Consider the following 17,346-nt stretch of genomic DNA (forward strand, 5'->3'; position numbering starts at 1 on the left):
CGACTTCGCCTGGCCGAGCTAGTCACTTCGCTTAGTCGAGTTCGTCGCTTTGCCTAGTCAAGCTCGTCGCTCGCCTAGTCGAGCTCGTCACTTCGCTTAGTCGAGCTCGTCACTTCGCTTGGTCGAGTTCGTCGCTTCGCCTGGTCGAGCTCGTCACTTCGCTTGGTTGAGTTCGTCGCTTCGCCTGGTCGAGCTCGTCACTTCGCCTGGTCGAGTTCGTCGCTTCGCCTAATCGAGCTCGCCACTTTGCTTGGTCGAGCTCGTCGCTTCGCCTAGTCGAACTCGTCACTTCGCCTAGTCGAGTTCGCCACTTCGCCTGGTCGAGCTCGTCATTTCGCCTAGTCGAGTTCGCCACTTCGCCTAGTCGAACTCGTCACTTCGCCTAGTCGAGTTCGCCACTTCGACTTCGCCTGGCCGAGCTCGTCACTTCGCCAAGTCGAGTTCGCCACTTCGCCTAGTCGACTTCGCCACTTCGCCTAGTCGAACTCGTCACTTCACCTAGTCGAGTTCGCCACTTAGACTTCGCCTGGCCGAGCTCGTCACTTTGCCAAGTCGAGTTTGCCACTTCGCCTAGTCGACTTCGCCACTTCGCCTAGTCAAGTTCGCCACTTCGCCTGGTCGAGCTCGTCACTTCGCCTAGTCGAGTTCGCCACTTCGCCTAGTCGAACTCGTCACTTCGCCTAGTCGAGTTCGCCACTTCGACTTCGCCTGGCCGAGCTCGTCACTTCGCCACGTCGATTTCGCCACTTCGCCTAGTCGAATTCGCCACTTCGCCTAGTCGAGTTCGCCACTTCGCCTAGACGAGCTCGTCACTTCGCCAAGTCGGGTTCGCCACTTTGCCTAGTCGAGTTCGCCATTTCTCCTAGTCGAGTTCGCAACTTCGCCTAGTCGAGTTTGTCACTTCGCCTAGTCGAACTCGTCACTTCGCCTAGTCGACCTCGTCACTACGAGCTGGTCATTCCACCTAGTCGAACTCGTCACGTCATCTAGTCGGGCTCGCACAATGACACGTTTTACGCACCGAAAGGTAGCTAAAGATTAACAAGTCGGATCCGCGCACCGGACCTCCAACCCCCACGCGACGCTCTAGCGCAATTCCATGCCCCCGACCGTCGATCTCGGCAGTCAAAACCCAAAACATGGCGCGCGTACCGACAAGTACCACGCTCACCGGGAACTGCAAGCTCGTCCCGATACGCACGCCGATAGGTAACGTGCTCGCCGAAAGACGAGCGCGTTCGACGTCGAGGCCGTGGCACCCGTCGAGACCATGCTGCCGACCCTGCGCATCGAGGAATACGAAGAAACCGCCAACGACAACGCGATCAGGCTCGAGCTGGACCTCATAGATGAGAGGAGGGCGAATGCGCTCACCCGCCTTGCTGCACAAAAGAGGAAGGTCGAAAAATACTACAACTCCAAGGTCAAGCTACGGCAGTTCACCGACGGAAGCCTCGTCCTCAGGAGGGTGTTCCAAAACACCAAAGTGCAAGGGGCGGGAGTCTTGGGCCCCACCTGGGAAGGTCCATACCGCGTGCGCCGAGCCATCCACAACGGCACGTACGAGCTCGAGAACCTGGAAGGACTCGTATTCACGCACACTTGGAACGCGGAACACCTTCGGCGGTACTACCAATAGACGCCCGTTCCCGCTTACTCTATGTTTTGTTATGTCATTCCATTTTCAATTTTTTAAATGACTTTTTTAAATCTCAAGTACGGCCGAACGGCCTGGGAATGTAATTTTTTCTTTTCGTATTTCAACATTGTAATCAAATTACACTTCGCTTCTAAACCTTTGCTTTATGTTGTAACAATTTCTCGTCTTCTTTGCGAGTACCCGAGAAACTCGGGGGGCGAATGGATTGTTGGGACTTCAAATTCGCCTGGCCGAGCTCGTCACTTCGCTTAGTCGAGTTCGTCGCTTCGCCTAGTCGAGCTCGTCGCTCGCCTAGTCGAGCTCGTCACTTCGCTTGGTCGAGTTCGTCGCTTCGCCTGGTCGAGCTCGTCACTTCGCTTGGTTGAGTTCGTCGCTTCGCCTGGTCGAGCTCGTCACTTCGCCTGGTCGAGTTCGTCGCTTCGCCAAGTCGAGCTCGCCACTTCGCTTGGTCGAGCTCGTCGCTTCGCCTAGTCGAACTCGTCACTTCGCCTAGTCGAGTTCGCCACTTCGCCTGGTCGAGCTTGTCACTTCGCCTAGTCGAGTTCGCCACTTCGCCTAGTCGAACTCGTCACTTCGCCTAGTCGAGTTCGCCAATTCGACTTCGCCTGGCCAATCTCGTCACTTCGCCAAGTCGAGTTCGCCACTTCGCCTAGTCGAGTTTGCCACTTCGCCTAGTCGAGTTCGCCACTTCGCCTAGTCTAACTCGTCACTTCGCCTAGTCGAGTTCGCCACTTAGACTTCGCCTGGCCGAGCTCGTCACTTTGCCAAGTCGAGTTCGCCACTTCGCCCAGTCGAGTTCGCCACTTCGCCTAGTTGAGTTCGCCACTTCGCCTAGTCGAACTCGTCACTTCGCCTAGTCGAGTTCGCCACTTCGCCTGGTCGAGCTCGTCACTTCGCCTAGTCGAGTTCGCCACTTCGCCTAGTCGAACTCGTCACTTCGCCTAGTCGAGTTCGCCACTTCGACTTCGCCTGGCCGAGCTCGTCACTTCGCCAAGTCGAGTTCGCCACTTCGCCTAGTCGAGTTCGCCACTTCACCTATTCGAGTTCGCCACTTATCCTAGTCGAACTCGTCACTTCGCCTAGTCGAGTTCGCCACTTCAACTTCGCCTGGCCGAGCTTGTCACTTCGCCAAGTCGAGTTCGCCACTTCGCCTAGTCGAGTTCGCCACTTCGCCTAGTCGAGTTCGCCACTTCGCCTAGACGAGCTCGTCACTTCGTCAAGTCGGGTTCGCCACTTCGCCTAGTCGAGTTCGCCACTTCGCCTAGTCGAGTTTGTCACTTCGCCTAGTCGAACTCGTCACTTCGCCTAGTCGAGCTCGTCACTACGAGCTGGTCATTCCACCTAGTCGAACTCGTCACGTCGGCTAGTCGGGCTCGCACAGTGACACGTTTTACGCACCGAAAGGTAGCTAAAGATTAACAAGTCGGATCCGCGCACCGGACCTCCTACCCCCACGCGACGCTCTAGCGCAATTCCACGCCCCCGACCGTCGATCTCGGTAGTCAAAACCCAAAACATGGCGCGCGTACCGACAAGTACCACGCTCACCGGGAACTGCAAGTTCATCCTGATACGCACGCCGATAGGTAACGTGCTCGCCGAAAGACGAGCGCGTTCGGCGTCGAGGCCGTGGCACCCGTCGAGACCATGCTGCCGACCCTGCGCATCGAGGAATACGAAGAAACCGCCAACGACAACGCGATCAGGCTCGAGCTGGACCTCATAGATGAGAGGAGGGCGGACGCGCTCACCCGCCTTGCTGCACAAAAGAGGAAGGTCGAAAAATACTACAACTCCAAGGTCAAGCTACGGCAGTTCACCGACGGAAGCCTCGTCCTCAGGAGGGTGTTCCAAAACACCAAAGTGCAAGGGGCGGGAGTCTTGGGCCCCACCTGGGAAGGTCCATACCGCGTGCGCCGAGCCATCCACAACGGCACGTACGAGCTCGAGAACCTGGAAGGACACGTATTCACGCACCCTTGGAACGCGGAACACCTTCGGCGGTACTACCAATAGACGCCCGTTCCCGCTTACTCTATGTTTTGTTATGTCATTCCATTTTCAATTTTTTAAATGACTTTTTTAAATCTCAAGTACGGCCGAACGGCCTGGGAATGTAAATTTTTCTTTTACTATTTCAACATTGTAATCAAATTACACTTCACTTCTAAACCTTTGCTTTATTTTGTAACAATTTCTCGTCTTCTTTGCGAGTACCCGAGAAACTCGGGGGGCTAACGGATTGTTGGGACTTCCATTTCGCCTGGCCGAGCTCGTCACTTCGCTTAGTCGAGTTCGTCGCTTCGCCTAGTCGAGCTCGTCGCTCGCCTAGTCGAGCTCGTCACTTCGCTTAGTCGAGCTCGTCACTTCGCTTGGTCGAGTTCGTCGCTTCGCCTGGTCGAGCTCGTCACTTCGCTTGGTTGAGTTCGTCGCTTCGCCTGGTCGAGCTCGTCACTTCGCCTGGTCGAGTTCGTCGCTTCGCCAAGTCGAGCTCGCCACTTCGCTTGGTCGAGCTCGTCGCTTCGCGTAGTCGAACTCGTCACTTCGCCTAGTCGAGTTCGCCACTTCGCCTGGTCGAGCTCGTCACTTCGCCTAGTCGAGTTCGCCACTTCGCCTAGTCGAACTCGTCACTTCGCCTAGTCGAGTTCGCCACTTCGACTTCGCCTGGCCGAGCTCGTCACTTCGCCAAGTCGAGTTCGCCACTTCACCTAGTCGAGTTTGCCACTTCGCCTAGTCGAGTTCGCCACTTCGCTTAGTCGAGTTCGCCACTTCGCCTAGTCGAGTTCGCCACTTCGCCTAGTCGAACTCGTCACTTCGCCTAGTCGAGTTCGCCACTTCGCCTGGTCGAGCTCGTCACTTCGCCTAGTCGAGTTCGCCACTTCGCCTAGTCGAACTCGTCACTTCGCCTAGTCGAGTTCGCCACTTCGACTTCGCCTGGCCGAGCTTGTCACTTCGCCAAGTCGAGTTCGCCACTTCGCCTAGTCGAGTTCGCCACCTCACCTATTCGAGTTCGCCACTTATCCTAGTCGAACTCGTCACTTCGCCTAGTCGAGTTCGCCACTTCAACTTCACCTGGCCGAGCTCGTCACTTCGCCAAGTCGAGTTCGCCACTTCGCCTAGTCGAGTTCGCCACTTCGCCTAGTCGAGTTCGCCACTTCGCCTAGTCGAGTTCACCACTTCGCCTAGACGAGCTCGTCACTTCGCCAAGTCGGGTTCGCCACTTCGCCTAGTCGAGTTCGCCACTTCGCCTAGTCGAGTTTGTCACTTCGCCTAGTCGAACTCGTCACTTCGCCTAGTCGAGCTCGTCACTACGAGCTGGTCATTCCACCTAGTCGAACTCGTCACGTCGGCTAGTCGGGCTCGCACAATGACACGTTTTACGCACCGAAAGGTAGCTAAAGATTAACAAGTCGGATCCGCGCACCGGACCTCCAACCCCCACGCGACGCTCTAGCGCAATTCCACGCCCCCGACCGTCGATCTCGGCAGTCAAAACCCAAAACATGGCACGCGTACCGACAAGTACCACGCTCACCGGGAACTGCAAGCTCGTCCCGATACGCACGCCGATAGGTAACGTGCTCGCCGAAAGACGAGCGCGTTCGGCGTCGAGGCCGTGGTACCCGTCGAGACCATGCTGCCTACCCTGCGCATCGAGGAATACGAAGAAACCGCCAACGACAACGCGATCAGGCTCGAGCTGGACCTCATAGATGAGAGGAGGGCGGACGCGCTCACCCGCCTTGTTGCACAAAAGAGGAAGGTCGAAAAATACTACAACTCCAAGGTCAAGCTACGGCAGTTCACCAACGGAAGCCTCGTCCTCAGGAGGGTGTTCCAGAACACCAAAGTGCAAGGGGCGGGAGTCTTGGACCCCACCTGGGAAGGTCCATACCGCGTGCGCCGAGCCATCCACAACGGCACGTACGAGCTCGAGAACCTGGAAGGACTCGTATTCACGCACCCTTGGAACGCGGAATAGCTTCGGCGGTACCACCAATAGACGACCGTTCCCGCTTACTGTATGTTTTGTTATGTCATTCCATTTTCAATTTTTGAAATGACATTTTTAAATCTCAAGTACGGCCGAACGGCCTGGGAATGTAAATTTTTCTTTTACTATTTCAACATTGTAATCAAATTACACTTCGCTTCGAAACCTTTGCTTTATTTTGTAACAATTTCTCGTCTTCTTTGCGAGTACCCGAGAAACTCGGGGGGCTAACGGATTGTTGGGACTTCAATTTCGCCTGGCCGAGCTCGTCACTTCGCTTAGTCGAGTTTGTCGCTTCGCCTAGTCGAGCTCGTCGCTCGCCTAGTCGAGCTCGTCACTTCGCTTAGTCGAGCTCGTCACTTCGCTTGGTCGAGTTCGTCGCTTCGCCTGGTCGAGCTCGTCACTTCGCTTGGTTGAGTTCGTCGCTTCGCCTGGTCGAGCTCGTCACTTCGCCTGGTCGAGTTCGTCGCTTCGCCAAGTCGAGCTCGCCACTTCGCTTGGTCGAGCTCGTCGCTTCGCCTAGTCGAACTCGTCACTTCGCCTAGTCGAGTTCGCCACTTCGCCTGGTCGAGCTCGTCACTTCGCCTAGTCGAGTTCGCCACTTCGCCTAGTCGAACTCGTCACTTCGCCTAGTCGAGTTCGCCACTTCGACTTCGCCTGGCCGAGCTCGTCACTTCGCCAAGTCGAGTTCGCCACTTCGCCTAGTCGAGTTTGCCACTTCGCCTAGTCGAGTTCGCCACTTCGCCTAGTCTAACTCGTCACTTCGCCTAGTCGAGTTCGCCACTTAGACTTCGCCTGGCCGAGCTCGTCACTTTGCCAAGTCGAGTTCGCCACTTCGCCCAGTCGAGTTCGCCACTTCGCCTAGTCGAGTTCGCCACTTCGCCTAGTCGAACTCGTCACTTCGCCTAGTCGAGTTCGCCACTTCGCCTGGTCGAGCTCGTCACTTCGGCTAGTCGAGTTCGCCACTTCGCCTAGTCGAACTCGTCACTTCGCCTAGTCGAGTTCGCCACTTCGACTTCGCCTGGCCGAGCTCGTCACTTCGCCAAGTCGAGTTCGCCACTTCGCCTAGTCGAGTTCGCCACTTCACCTATTCGAGTTCGCCACTTATCCTAGTCGAACTCGTCACGTCGCCTAGTCGAGTTCGCCACTTCAACTTCGCCTGGCCGAGCTCGTCACTTCGCCAAGTCGAGTTCGCCACTTCGCCTAGTCGAGTTCGCCACTTCGCCTAGTCGAGTTCGTCACTTTGCCTAGACGAGCTCGTCACTTCGCCAAGTCGGGTTCGCCACTTCGCCTAGTCGAGTTCGCCACTTCGCCTAGTCGAGTTTGTCACTTCGCCTAGTCGAACTCGTCACTTCGCCTAGTCGAGCTCGTCACTACGAGCTGGTCATTCCACCTAGTCGAACTCGTCACGTCGTCTTGTCGGGCTCGCACAATGACACGTTTTACGCACCGAAAGGTAGCTAAAGATTAACAAGTCGGATCCGCGCACCGGACCTCCAACCCCCACGCGACGCTCTCGCGCAATTCCACGCCCCGGACCGTCGATCTCGCCAGTCAAAACCGAAAACATGGCGCGCGTACCGACAAGTACCACGCTCACCGGGAACTGCAAGCTCGTCCCGATACGCACGCCGATAGGTAACGTGCTCGCCGAAAGACGAGCGCGTTCGGCGTCGAGGCCGTGGTACCCGTCGAGACCATGCTGCCGACCCTGCGCATCGAGGAATACGAAGAAACCGCCAACGACAACGCGATCAGGCTCGAGCTGGACCTCATAGATGAGAGGAGGGCGGACGCGCTCACCCGCCTTGCTACACAAAAGAGGAAGGTCGAAAAATACTACAACTCAAAGGTCAAGTTACGGCAGTTCACCAACGGAAGCCTCGTCCTCAGGAGGGTGTTCCAGAACACCAAAGTGCAAGGGGCGGGAGTCTTGGACCCCACCTGGGAAGGTCCATACCGCGTGCGCCGAGCCATCCGCAACGGCACGTACGAGCTCGAGAACCTGGAAGGACTCGTATTCACGCAACCTTGGAACGCGGAACACCTTCGGCGGTACTACCAATAGACGCCCGTTCCCGCTTACTGTATGTTTTGTTATGTCATTCCATTTTCAATTTTTGAAATGACATTTTTAAATCTCAAGTACGGCCGAACGGCCTGGGAATGTAAATTTTTCTTTTACTATTTCAACATTGTAATCAAATTACACTTCGCTTCGAAACCTTTGCTTTATTTTGTAACAATTTCTCGTCTTCTTTGCGAGTACCCGAGAAACTCGGGGGGCTAACGGATTGTTGGGACTTCAATTTCGCCTGGCCGAGCTCGTCACTTCGCTGAGTCGAATTCGTCGCTTCGCCTAGTCGAGCTCGTCACTTCGCTTAGTCGAGCTCGTCACTTCGCTTGGTCGAGTTCGTCGCTTCGCCTGGTCGAGCTCGTCACTTCGCTTGGTTGAGTTCGTCGCTTCGCCTGGTCGAGCTCGTCACTTCGCCTGGTCGAGTTCGTCGCTTCGCCAAGTCGAGCTCGCCACTTCGCTTGGTCGAGCTCGTCGCTTCGCGTAGTCGAACTCGTCACTTCGCCTAGTCGAGTTCGCCACTTCGCCTGGTCGAGCTCGTCACTTCGCCTAGTCGAGTTCGCCACTTCGCCTAGTCGAACTCGTCACTTCGCCTAGTCGAGTTCGCCACTTCGCCTAGTCGAGTTTGCCACTTCGCCTAGTCGAGTTCGCCACTTCGCCTAGTCGAGTTCGCCACTTCGCCTAGTCTAACTCGTCACTTCGCCTAGTCGAGTTCGCCACTTAGACTTCGCCTGGCCGAGCTCGTCACTTTGCCAAATCGAGTTCGCCACTTCGCCCAGTCGAGTTCGCCACTTAGCCTAGTCGAGTTCGCCACTTCGCCTAGTCGAACTCGTCACTTCGCCTAGTCGAGTTCGCCACTTCGCCTGGTCGAGCTCGTCACTTCGCCTAGTCGAGTTCTCCACTTCGCCTAGTAGAACTCGTCACTTCGCCTAGTTGAGTTCGCCACTTCGACTTCGCCTGGCCGAGCTCGTCACTTCGCCAAGTCGAGTTCGCCACTTCGCCTAGTCCAGTTCGCCACTTCACCTATTCGAGTTCGCCACTTATCCTAGTCGAACTCGTCACGTCGCCTAGTCGAGTTCGCCACTTCAACTTCGCCTGGCCGAGCTCGTCACTTCGCCAAGTCGAGTTCGCCACTTTGCCTAGTCGAGTTCGCCACTTCGCCTAGTCGAGTTCGCCACTTCGCCTAGACGAGCTTGTCACTTCGCCAAGTCGGGTTCACCACTTCGCCTAGTCGAGTTCGCCACTTCGCCTAGTCGAGTTTGTCACTTCGCCTAGTCAAACTCATCACTTCGCCTAGTCGACCTCGTCACTACGAGCTGGTCATTCCACCTTGTCGAACTCGTCACGTCGTCTAGTCGGGATCGCACAATGACACGTTTTACGCACCGAAAGGTAGCTAAAGATTAACAAGTCGGATCCGCGCACCGGACCTCCAACCCCCACACGACGCTCTAGCGCAATTCCACGCCCCCGACCGTCGTTCTCGGCAGTCAAAACCCAAAACATGGCGCGCGTACCGACAAGTACCACGCTCACTGGGAACTGCAAGCTCGTCCTGATACGCACGCCGATAGGTAACGTGCTCGCCGAAAGACGAGCGCGTTCGGCGTCGAGGCCGTGGTACCCGTCGAGACCATGCTGCCGACCCTGCGCATCGAGGAATACGAAGAAACCGCCAACGACAACGCGATCAGGCTCGAGCTGGACCTCATAGATGAGAGGAGGGCGGACGCGCTCACCCGCCTTGCTGCACAAAAGAGGAAGGTCGAAAAATACTACAACTCCAAGGTCAAGCTACGGCAGTTCACCAATGGAAGCCTCGTCCTCAGGAGGGTGTTCCAGAACACCAAAGTGCAAGGGGCGGGAGTCTTGGACCCCACCTGGGAAGGTCCATACCGCGTGCGCCGAGCCATCCACAACGGCACGTACGAGCTCGAGAACCTGGAAGGACTCGTATTCACGCACCCTTGGAACGCGGAACACCTTCGGCGGTACTACAAATAGACGCCCGTTCCCGCTTACTCTATGTTTTGTTATGTCATTCCATTTTAAATTTTTGAAATGACATTTTTAAATCTCAAGTACGGCCGAACGGCCTGGGAATGTAAATTTTTCTTTTACTATTTCAACATTGTAATCAAATTACACTTCGCTTCGAAACCTTTGCTTTATTTTGTAACAATTTCTCGTCTTCTTTGCGAGTACCCGAGAAACTCGGGGGGTAACGGATTTTTGGGATTTCGACTTCGCCTGGCCGAGCTCGTCACTTCGCTTAGTCGAGTTCATCGCTTCGCGTAGTCGAGCTCGTCGCTCGCCTAGTCGAGCTCGTCACTTCGCTTAGTCGAGCTCGTCACTTCGCTTGGTCGAGTTCGTCGCTTCGCCTGGTCGAGCTCGTCACTTCGCCTGGTCGAGTTCATCGCTTCGCCTAGTCGAGCTCGGCACTTCGCTTGGTCGAGTTCGTCGCTTCGCCCAGTCGAACTCGTCACTTCGCCTAGTCGAGTTCGCCACTTCGCCTGGTCGAGCTCGTCACTTCGCCTAGTCGAGTTCGCCACTTTGCATAGTCGAACTCGTCACTTCGCCTAGTCGAGTTCGCCACTTCGACCTCGCCTGGCCGAGCTCGTCACTTCGCCAAGTCTTCGCCACTTCGCCTAGTCGAGTTCGCCACTTCACCTAGTCGAGTTCGCCACTTCGCCTAGTCGAACTCGTCACTTCGCCTAGTCGAGTTCGCCACTTAGCCTTCGCCTGCCCGAGCTCGTCACTTTGCCAAGTCGAGTTCGCCAATTCGCCTAGTCGAGTTCGCCACTTCGCCTAGTCGAGTTCGCCACTTCGCCTAGTCGAGTTCGTCACTTCGCCTAGTCGAACTCGTCATTTCGCCTAGTCGAGTTCGCCACTTCGACTGGTCGAGCTCGTCACTTCGCCTAGTCGAGTTCGTCACTTCGCCTAGTCAAACTCGTCACTTCGCCTAGTCGAGTTCGCCACTTCGCCTGGTCGAGCTCGTCACTTCGCCTAGTCGAGTTCGTCACTTCGCCTAGTCGAACTCGTCACTTCGCCTAGTCGAGTTCGCCACTTTGACTTCGCCTGGCCGAGCTCGTCACTTCGCCAAGTCGAGTTCGCCACTTCGCCTAGTCGAGTTCGCCACTTCACCTAGTCGAGTTCGCCACTTATCCTAGTCGAACTCGTCACTTCGCCTAGTCGAGTTCGCCACTTCAACTTCGCCTGGCCGAGCTCGTCACTTCGCCAAGTCGAGTTCGCCACTTCGCCTAGTCGAGTTCGCCACTTCGCCTAGACGAGCTCGTCACTTCGCCAAGTCGGGTTCGCCACTTCGCCTAGTCGAGTTCGCCACTTCGCCTAGTCGAGGTCGCAACTTCGCCTAGTCGAGTTTGTCACTTCGCCTAGTCGAACTCGTCACTTCGCCTAGTCGAGCTCGTCACTACGAGCTGGTCATTCCGCCTAGTCGAACTCATCACGTCGTCTAGTCAGGCTCCTACAATGACACATTTTACGCACCGAAAGGTAGCTAAAGATTAACAAGTCGGATCCGCGCACCGGACCTCCAACCCCCACGCGACGCTCTCGCGCAATTCCACGCCCCGGACCGTCGATCTCGCCAGTCAAAACCGAAAACATGGCGCGCGTACCGACAAGTACCACGCTCACCGGGAACTGCAAGCTCGTCCCTATACGCACGCCGATAGGTAACGTGCTCGCCGAAAGACGAGCGCGTTCGGCGTCGAGGCCGTGGTACCCGTCGAGACCATGCTGCCGACCCTGCGCATCGAGGAATACGAAGAAACCGCCAACGACAACGCGATCAGGCTCGAGCTGGACCTCATAGATGAGAGGAGGGCGGACGCGCTCACCCACCTTGCTGCACAAAAGAGGAAGGTCGAAAAATACTACAACTCCAAGGTCAAGCTACGGCAGTTCACCGACGGAAGCCTCGTCCTCAGGAGGGTGTTCCAAAACACCAAAGTGCAAGGGGCGGGAGTCTTGGGCCCCACCTGGGAAGGTCCATACCGCGTGCGCCGAGCCATCCACAACGGCACGTACGAGCTCGAGAACCTGGAAGGACTCGTATTCACGCACCCTTGGAACGTGGAACACCTTCGGCGGTATTACCAATAGACGCCCGTTCCCGCTTACTCTATGTTTTGTTATGTCATTCCATTTTCAATTTTTGAAATGACATTTTTAAATCTCAAGTACGGCCGAACGGCCTGGGAATGTAAATTTTTTTTTTTTACTATTTCAACATTGTAATCAAATTACACTTCGCTTCGAAACCTTTGCTTTATTTTGTAACAATTTCTCGTCTTCTTTGCGAGTATCCGAGAAACTCGAGGGGCTAACGGATTGTTGGGACTTCGACTTCGCCTGGCCGAGCTCGTCACTTCGCTTAGTCGAGTTCGTCGCTTCGCCTAGTCGAGCTCGTCGCTCGCCTAGTCGAGCTCGTCACTTCGCTTAGTCGAGCTCGTCACTTCGCTTGGTCGAGTTCGTCGCTTCGCCTGGTCGAGCTCGTCACTTCGCCTGGTCGAGTTCGTCGCTTCGCCTAGTCGAGCTCGCCACTTCGCTTGGTCGAGCTCGTCGCTTCGCCTAGTCGAACTCGTCACTTCGCCTAGTCGAGTTCGCCACTTCACCTGGTCGAGCTCGTCACTTCGCCTAGTCGAGTTTGCCACTTCGCCTAGTCGAATTCGTCACTTCGCCTAGTCGAGTTCGCCACTTCGCCTAGTCGAACTCGTCACTTCGCCTAGTCGAGTTCGCCACTTAGACTTCGCCTGGCCGAGCTCGTCACTTTGCCAAGTCGAGTTCGCCACTTCGCCTAGTCGAGTTCGCCACTTCGCCTAGTCGAGTTCGCCACTTCGCCTAGTCGAACTCGTCAATTCGCCTGGTCGAGTTCGCCACTTCGCCTGGTCGAGCTCGTCACTTCGCCTAGTCGAGTTCGCCACTTCTCCTAGTCGAACTCGTCACTTCGCCTAGTCCAGTTCGCCACTTCGACTTTGCCTGGCCGAGCTCGTCACTTCGCCAAGTCAAGTTCGCCACTTCGCCTAGTCGAGTTCGTCACTTCACCTAGTCGACTTCGCCACTTCGCCTAGTCGAACTCGTCACTTCGCCTAGTCGAGTTCGCCACTTCTACTTCGCCTGGCCGAGCTCGTCACTTCGCCAAGTCGAGTTCGTCACTTCGCCTAGTCGAGTTCGCCACTTCACCTAGTCGAGTTCGCCACTTCGCCTAGACGTGCTCGTCACTTCGCCAAGTCGAGTTCGCCACTTCGCCTAGTCGAGTTCGCCACTTCGCCTAGTCAAGTTCGCCACTTCGCCTAGTCAAGTTTGTCACTTCGCCTAGTCGAACTCGACACTTCGCCTAGTCGAGCTCGTCACTACGAGCTGGTCATTCCGCCTAGTCGAACTCGTCACGTCGTCTAGTCGGGCTCGCACAATGACACATTTTACGCACCGAAAGGTAGCTAAAGATTAACAAGTCGGATCCACGCCCCGGACCGTCGATCTCGGCAGTAAAAACCCAAAACATGGCGCGCGTACCGACAAGTACCACGCTCACCGGGAACTGCAAGCTCGTCCCGATACGCACGCCGATTAGTAACGTGCTCGCCGAAAGACGAGCGCGTTCGGCGTCGAGGCCGTGGTACCCGTCGAGACCATGCTGCCGACCCTGCGCATCGAGGAATACGAAGAAACCGCCAACGACAACGCGATCAGGCTCGAGCTGGACCTCATAGATGAGAGGAGGGCGGACGCGCTCACCCGCCTTGCTGCACAAAAGAGGAAGGTCGAAAAATACTACAACTCCAAGGTCAAGCTACGGCAGTTCACCGACGGAAGCCTCGTCCTCAGGAGGGTGTTCCAAAACACCAAAGTGCAAGGGGCGGGAGTCTTGGACCCCGCCTGGGAAGGTCCATACCGCGTGCGCCGAGCCATCCACAACGGCACGTACGAGCTCGAGAACCTGGAAGGACTCGTATTCACGCACCCTTGGAACGTGGAACACCTTCGGCGGTACTACCAATAGACGCCCGTTCCCGCTTACTCTAAGTTTTGTTATGTCATTCCATTTTCAATTTTTGAAATGACATTTTTAAATCTCAAGTACGGCCGAACGGCCTGGGAATGTAAATTTTTTTTTTACTATTTCAACATTGTAATCAAATTAAACTTCGCTTCGAAACCTTTGCTTTATTTTGTAACAATTTCTCGTTTTCTTTGCGAGTACCCGAGAAACTCGAGGGGCTTACGGATTGTTGGGACTTCGACTTCGCCTGGCCGAGCTCGTCACTTCGCTTAGTCGAGTTCGTCGCTTCGCCTAGTCGAGCTCGTCACTTCGCTTAGTCGAGCTCGTCACTTCGCTTGGTCGAGTTCGTCGCTTCGCCTGGTCGAGCTCGTCACTTCGCTTGGTTGAGTTCGTCGTTTCGCCTGGTCGAGCTCGTCACTTCGCCTGGTCGAGTTCGTCGCTTCGCCAAGTCGAGCTCGCCACTTCGCTTGGTCGAGCTCGTCGCTTCGCCTAGTCGAACTCGTCACTTCGCCTAGTCGAGTTCGCACCTTCGCCTGCTCGAGCTCGTCACTTCGCCTAGTCGAGTTCGCCACATCGCCTAGTCGAACTCGTCACTTCGCCTAGTCGAGTTCGCCACTTCGACTTCGCCTGGCCGAGCTCGTCACTTCGCCAAGTCGAGTTCGCCACTTCGCCTAGTCGAGTTCGCCACTTTGCCTAGTCGAGTTCGCCACTTCGCCTAGTCGAACTCATCACTTCGCCTAGTCGAGTTCGCCACTTCGACTTCGCCTGGCCGAGCTCGTCACTTTGCCAAGTCGAGTTCGCCACTTCGCCTAGTCGAGTTCGCCACTGCGCCTAGTCGAGTTCGCCACTTCGCCTAGTCGAACTCGTCACTTCGCCTAGTCGAGTTCGCCACTTCGCCTGGTCGAGCTCGTCACTTCGCCTAGTCGAGTTCGCCACTTCTCCTAGTCGAACTCGTCACTTCGCCTAGTCGAGTTCGCCACTTCGACTTCGCCGGGCCGAGCTCGTCACTTCGCCAAGTCGAGTTCGCCACTTCGCCTAGTCGAGTTCGCCACTTCACCTAGTCGAGTTCGCCACTTCGCCTAGTCGAACTCGTCACTTCGCCTAGTCGAGTTCGCCACTTCGACTTCGCCTGGCCGAGCTCGTCACTTCGCCAAGTCAAGTTCGCCACTTCGCCTAGTCGAGTTCGCCACTTCACCTAGTCGAGTTCGCCACTTCGCCTAGACGAGCTCGTCACTTCGCCAAGTCGAGTTCGCCACTTCGCCTAGTCGAGTTAGCCACTTCGCCTAGTCAAGTTCGCCACTTCGCCTAGTCAAGTTTGTCACTTCGCCTAGTCGAACTCGACACTTCACCTAGTCGAACTCGACACTTCGCCTAGTCGAACTCGACACTTCGCCTAGTGGAACTCGTCACGTCGTCTAGTCGGGCTCGCACAATGACACATTTTACGCACCGAAAGGTAGCTAAAGATTAACAAGTCGGATTCGCGCACCGGACCTCCAACCCCCGTGCGACGCTCTCGCGCAATTCCACGCCCCGGACCGTCGATCTCGGCAGTCAAAACCCAAAACATGGCGCGCGTACCGACAAGTACCACGCTCACCAGGAACTGCAAGCTCGTCCCGATACGCACGCCGATAGGTAACGTGCTCACCGAAAGACGAGCGCGACGGCCACCCAGCTCGCACACGCCGACAGGCGGCGAGTCACGAATGAATGGCCGAAGGTCGCACCCGCCGGGCGAATCTGGTCTAGCCAGCGTCCGTGGGAAGCTTCGCCGCCAAGCGCGGCAGTAAGCCGTGCAAACCGGTTATGCTAGGTAAGGCAAGCCAGGCTCGTGAGACACGCACCAATCACAACGCGCGAATCGATTACGCTAAGCATGGCAAGTCGAGAAAATAAGACGCAGAACAGAGAGGATAGCTCTGACTAAGGCGAACAATGTTGTACGAACAACCCAAAAAGAAAAAGTATGAGAACACGACAAACTTCTAACGGAAGAAAGACATAACAAAATTCCGGAAGAATGCATGACGCAAGCACTGAACAAGTGCGCGGAAAACTGAAGAAAACCCGGCTACTCCGAGCCGAAGTCGATCTGCTCTTCGTCTTCCTCGGGGCAGGGGGCGCCAAACCCACTGATGATTTCTCCGTCGAGTTGAAGGTTCGCCGACTGGGCGGCTTCCGCCGGGGCTTGAGTACGCAGGTCGTCCTCAGGCGACTCGTCATCCGGAGGAGGAAACATGACGTCGAAGAAGGAAAACGTGGTCCCGCGAGACACGTTCTCCTCCACGGTCGCGTCTCGGACCCGTTTGGCTGCCTCATAGCGGGCCGCCTCCAGCGCGAGGTCCCAGTCATCCTCCAGGTCCGTCTTGGAGTGCACGGCGTCGTCTTTCTCCTCGGCAAGGATCTGCACCTCCGCCCGCAAGGTATCCCTCTCCCTCTCGGCCTTGACCCGGGAGATCTCACTCACTGACAGCCGGGCGTGGACGATGTTCAGCTCCTCGTCCCGACTCGAGAGCGCCGCCTGGAGCTTCTTTGTCTCCCCTAAGAAGGTGTCGGCTGCCTGCCCCGCCTTCTCCCGAGACGCCTGCCCGGCCGTGCGAAGCAATTTCTCGGCCCCCAACTCTTCGCGAGCTCGCTTCAGCTCCTCCTCGAGTGCTTGGAATTCTCGAGCAGTACGGGCTCCCGCTAGAGCGTCAGCGTGGGCGGCCGTCGTGCTCTCCTTGTCCTTCTCCATAATCTGCATGCGTCGCAGCAGGTCCCGGAGAATGCGACCACTTCGCTCTTGACGGGCGAGCATCTGCAGAGACAAGCGATATGCGTATAATCAAAGTAAGCATAAGGGTTACGTATGGGATAAGCAGGCGTATCGTACCTTTCGGGCATCGCCGATCCCATTTTGGAAATGCTCCAGATCGCTTGCCGTCAGCAAACCCTTGAAGTCCCGCAGAGAGGTCCCAAGAATCCCTCGGGAGCACTGATCCCTCAGCTCCGCCGCCTCCGCCAGGAGCATCGAATCCATGCCATCCGGCACCGTCGATGTGTGGGCGCGCTTGTGGCCGGAGGGTGGCCCGAAGGAAGTCGACGACGACGATCGCTTGTTAGAAGAGATCGCCTCGTTCCCTGCCTACGGCGGCGACCCTCGGCGACGAACCTCGGCTCGGGGGCAAGCCGCGGCCGTGGCTTCAGCGATAGGTGCCACTTTCGGCACATGTGTGCACGGCCGATGTCGTCTGGGCATGCTATCTGAAAGAGAGAGAGATGGCAGTAAGTTAGAATACACACGATAAGCGTAATACAACAAAGAGTGCGATAACGCGAGAGCGTGTGAACGGATAGTACCCCCCGCGTCGGGGGGAGGGGCGGACGAACCCCCCGCCTCTGATACAGGGTCCTCCGTAACCTCCACGCCAAGACCAAGGCACGGAGGGACGTTGCCGCAAGGCACGAACCACCCGGTCCTCGCCATGAGGTCCAGGGACTCGAACAATGACCCCTGCCGCCTCGAATCCAGGATCGCTTTGATCACGGATACAAGTTCGGAGTCTTCTACGTCCCCGACGGAGGGAAAGTCGACCGCGGGCCCAAACGCT

At 56.5% G+C, this 17,346-nt stretch overlaps 1 protein-coding gene across 1 annotated transcript in view; it reads left to right on the plus strand.

Annotated features, from left to right (window-relative positions):
* The window catches only part of LOC149401526 (uncharacterized), a 28,905-nt gene extending 12,325 nt beyond the window's left edge, over positions 1-16,580 (plus strand). The window contains exon 3 of the mRNA XM_089610770.1: positions 16,512-16,580. Coding sequence (XP_089466896.1) covers positions 16,512-16,580 — 69 coding nt within the window. The remainder of the gene's footprint in view (positions 1-16,511) is intronic.
* Positions 16,581-17,346: the final 766 nt, after the last annotated feature.

Source organism: Urtica dioica, chromosome 4 (genome assembly GCF_054948205.1).
Source record: "Urtica dioica subsp. dioica isolate 48M chromosome 4, U.dioica_male_clone48M_v1_H2, whole genome shotgun sequence".
Lineage (NCBI taxonomy): Eukaryota > Viridiplantae > Streptophyta > Magnoliopsida > Rosales > Urticaceae > Urtica > Urtica dioica.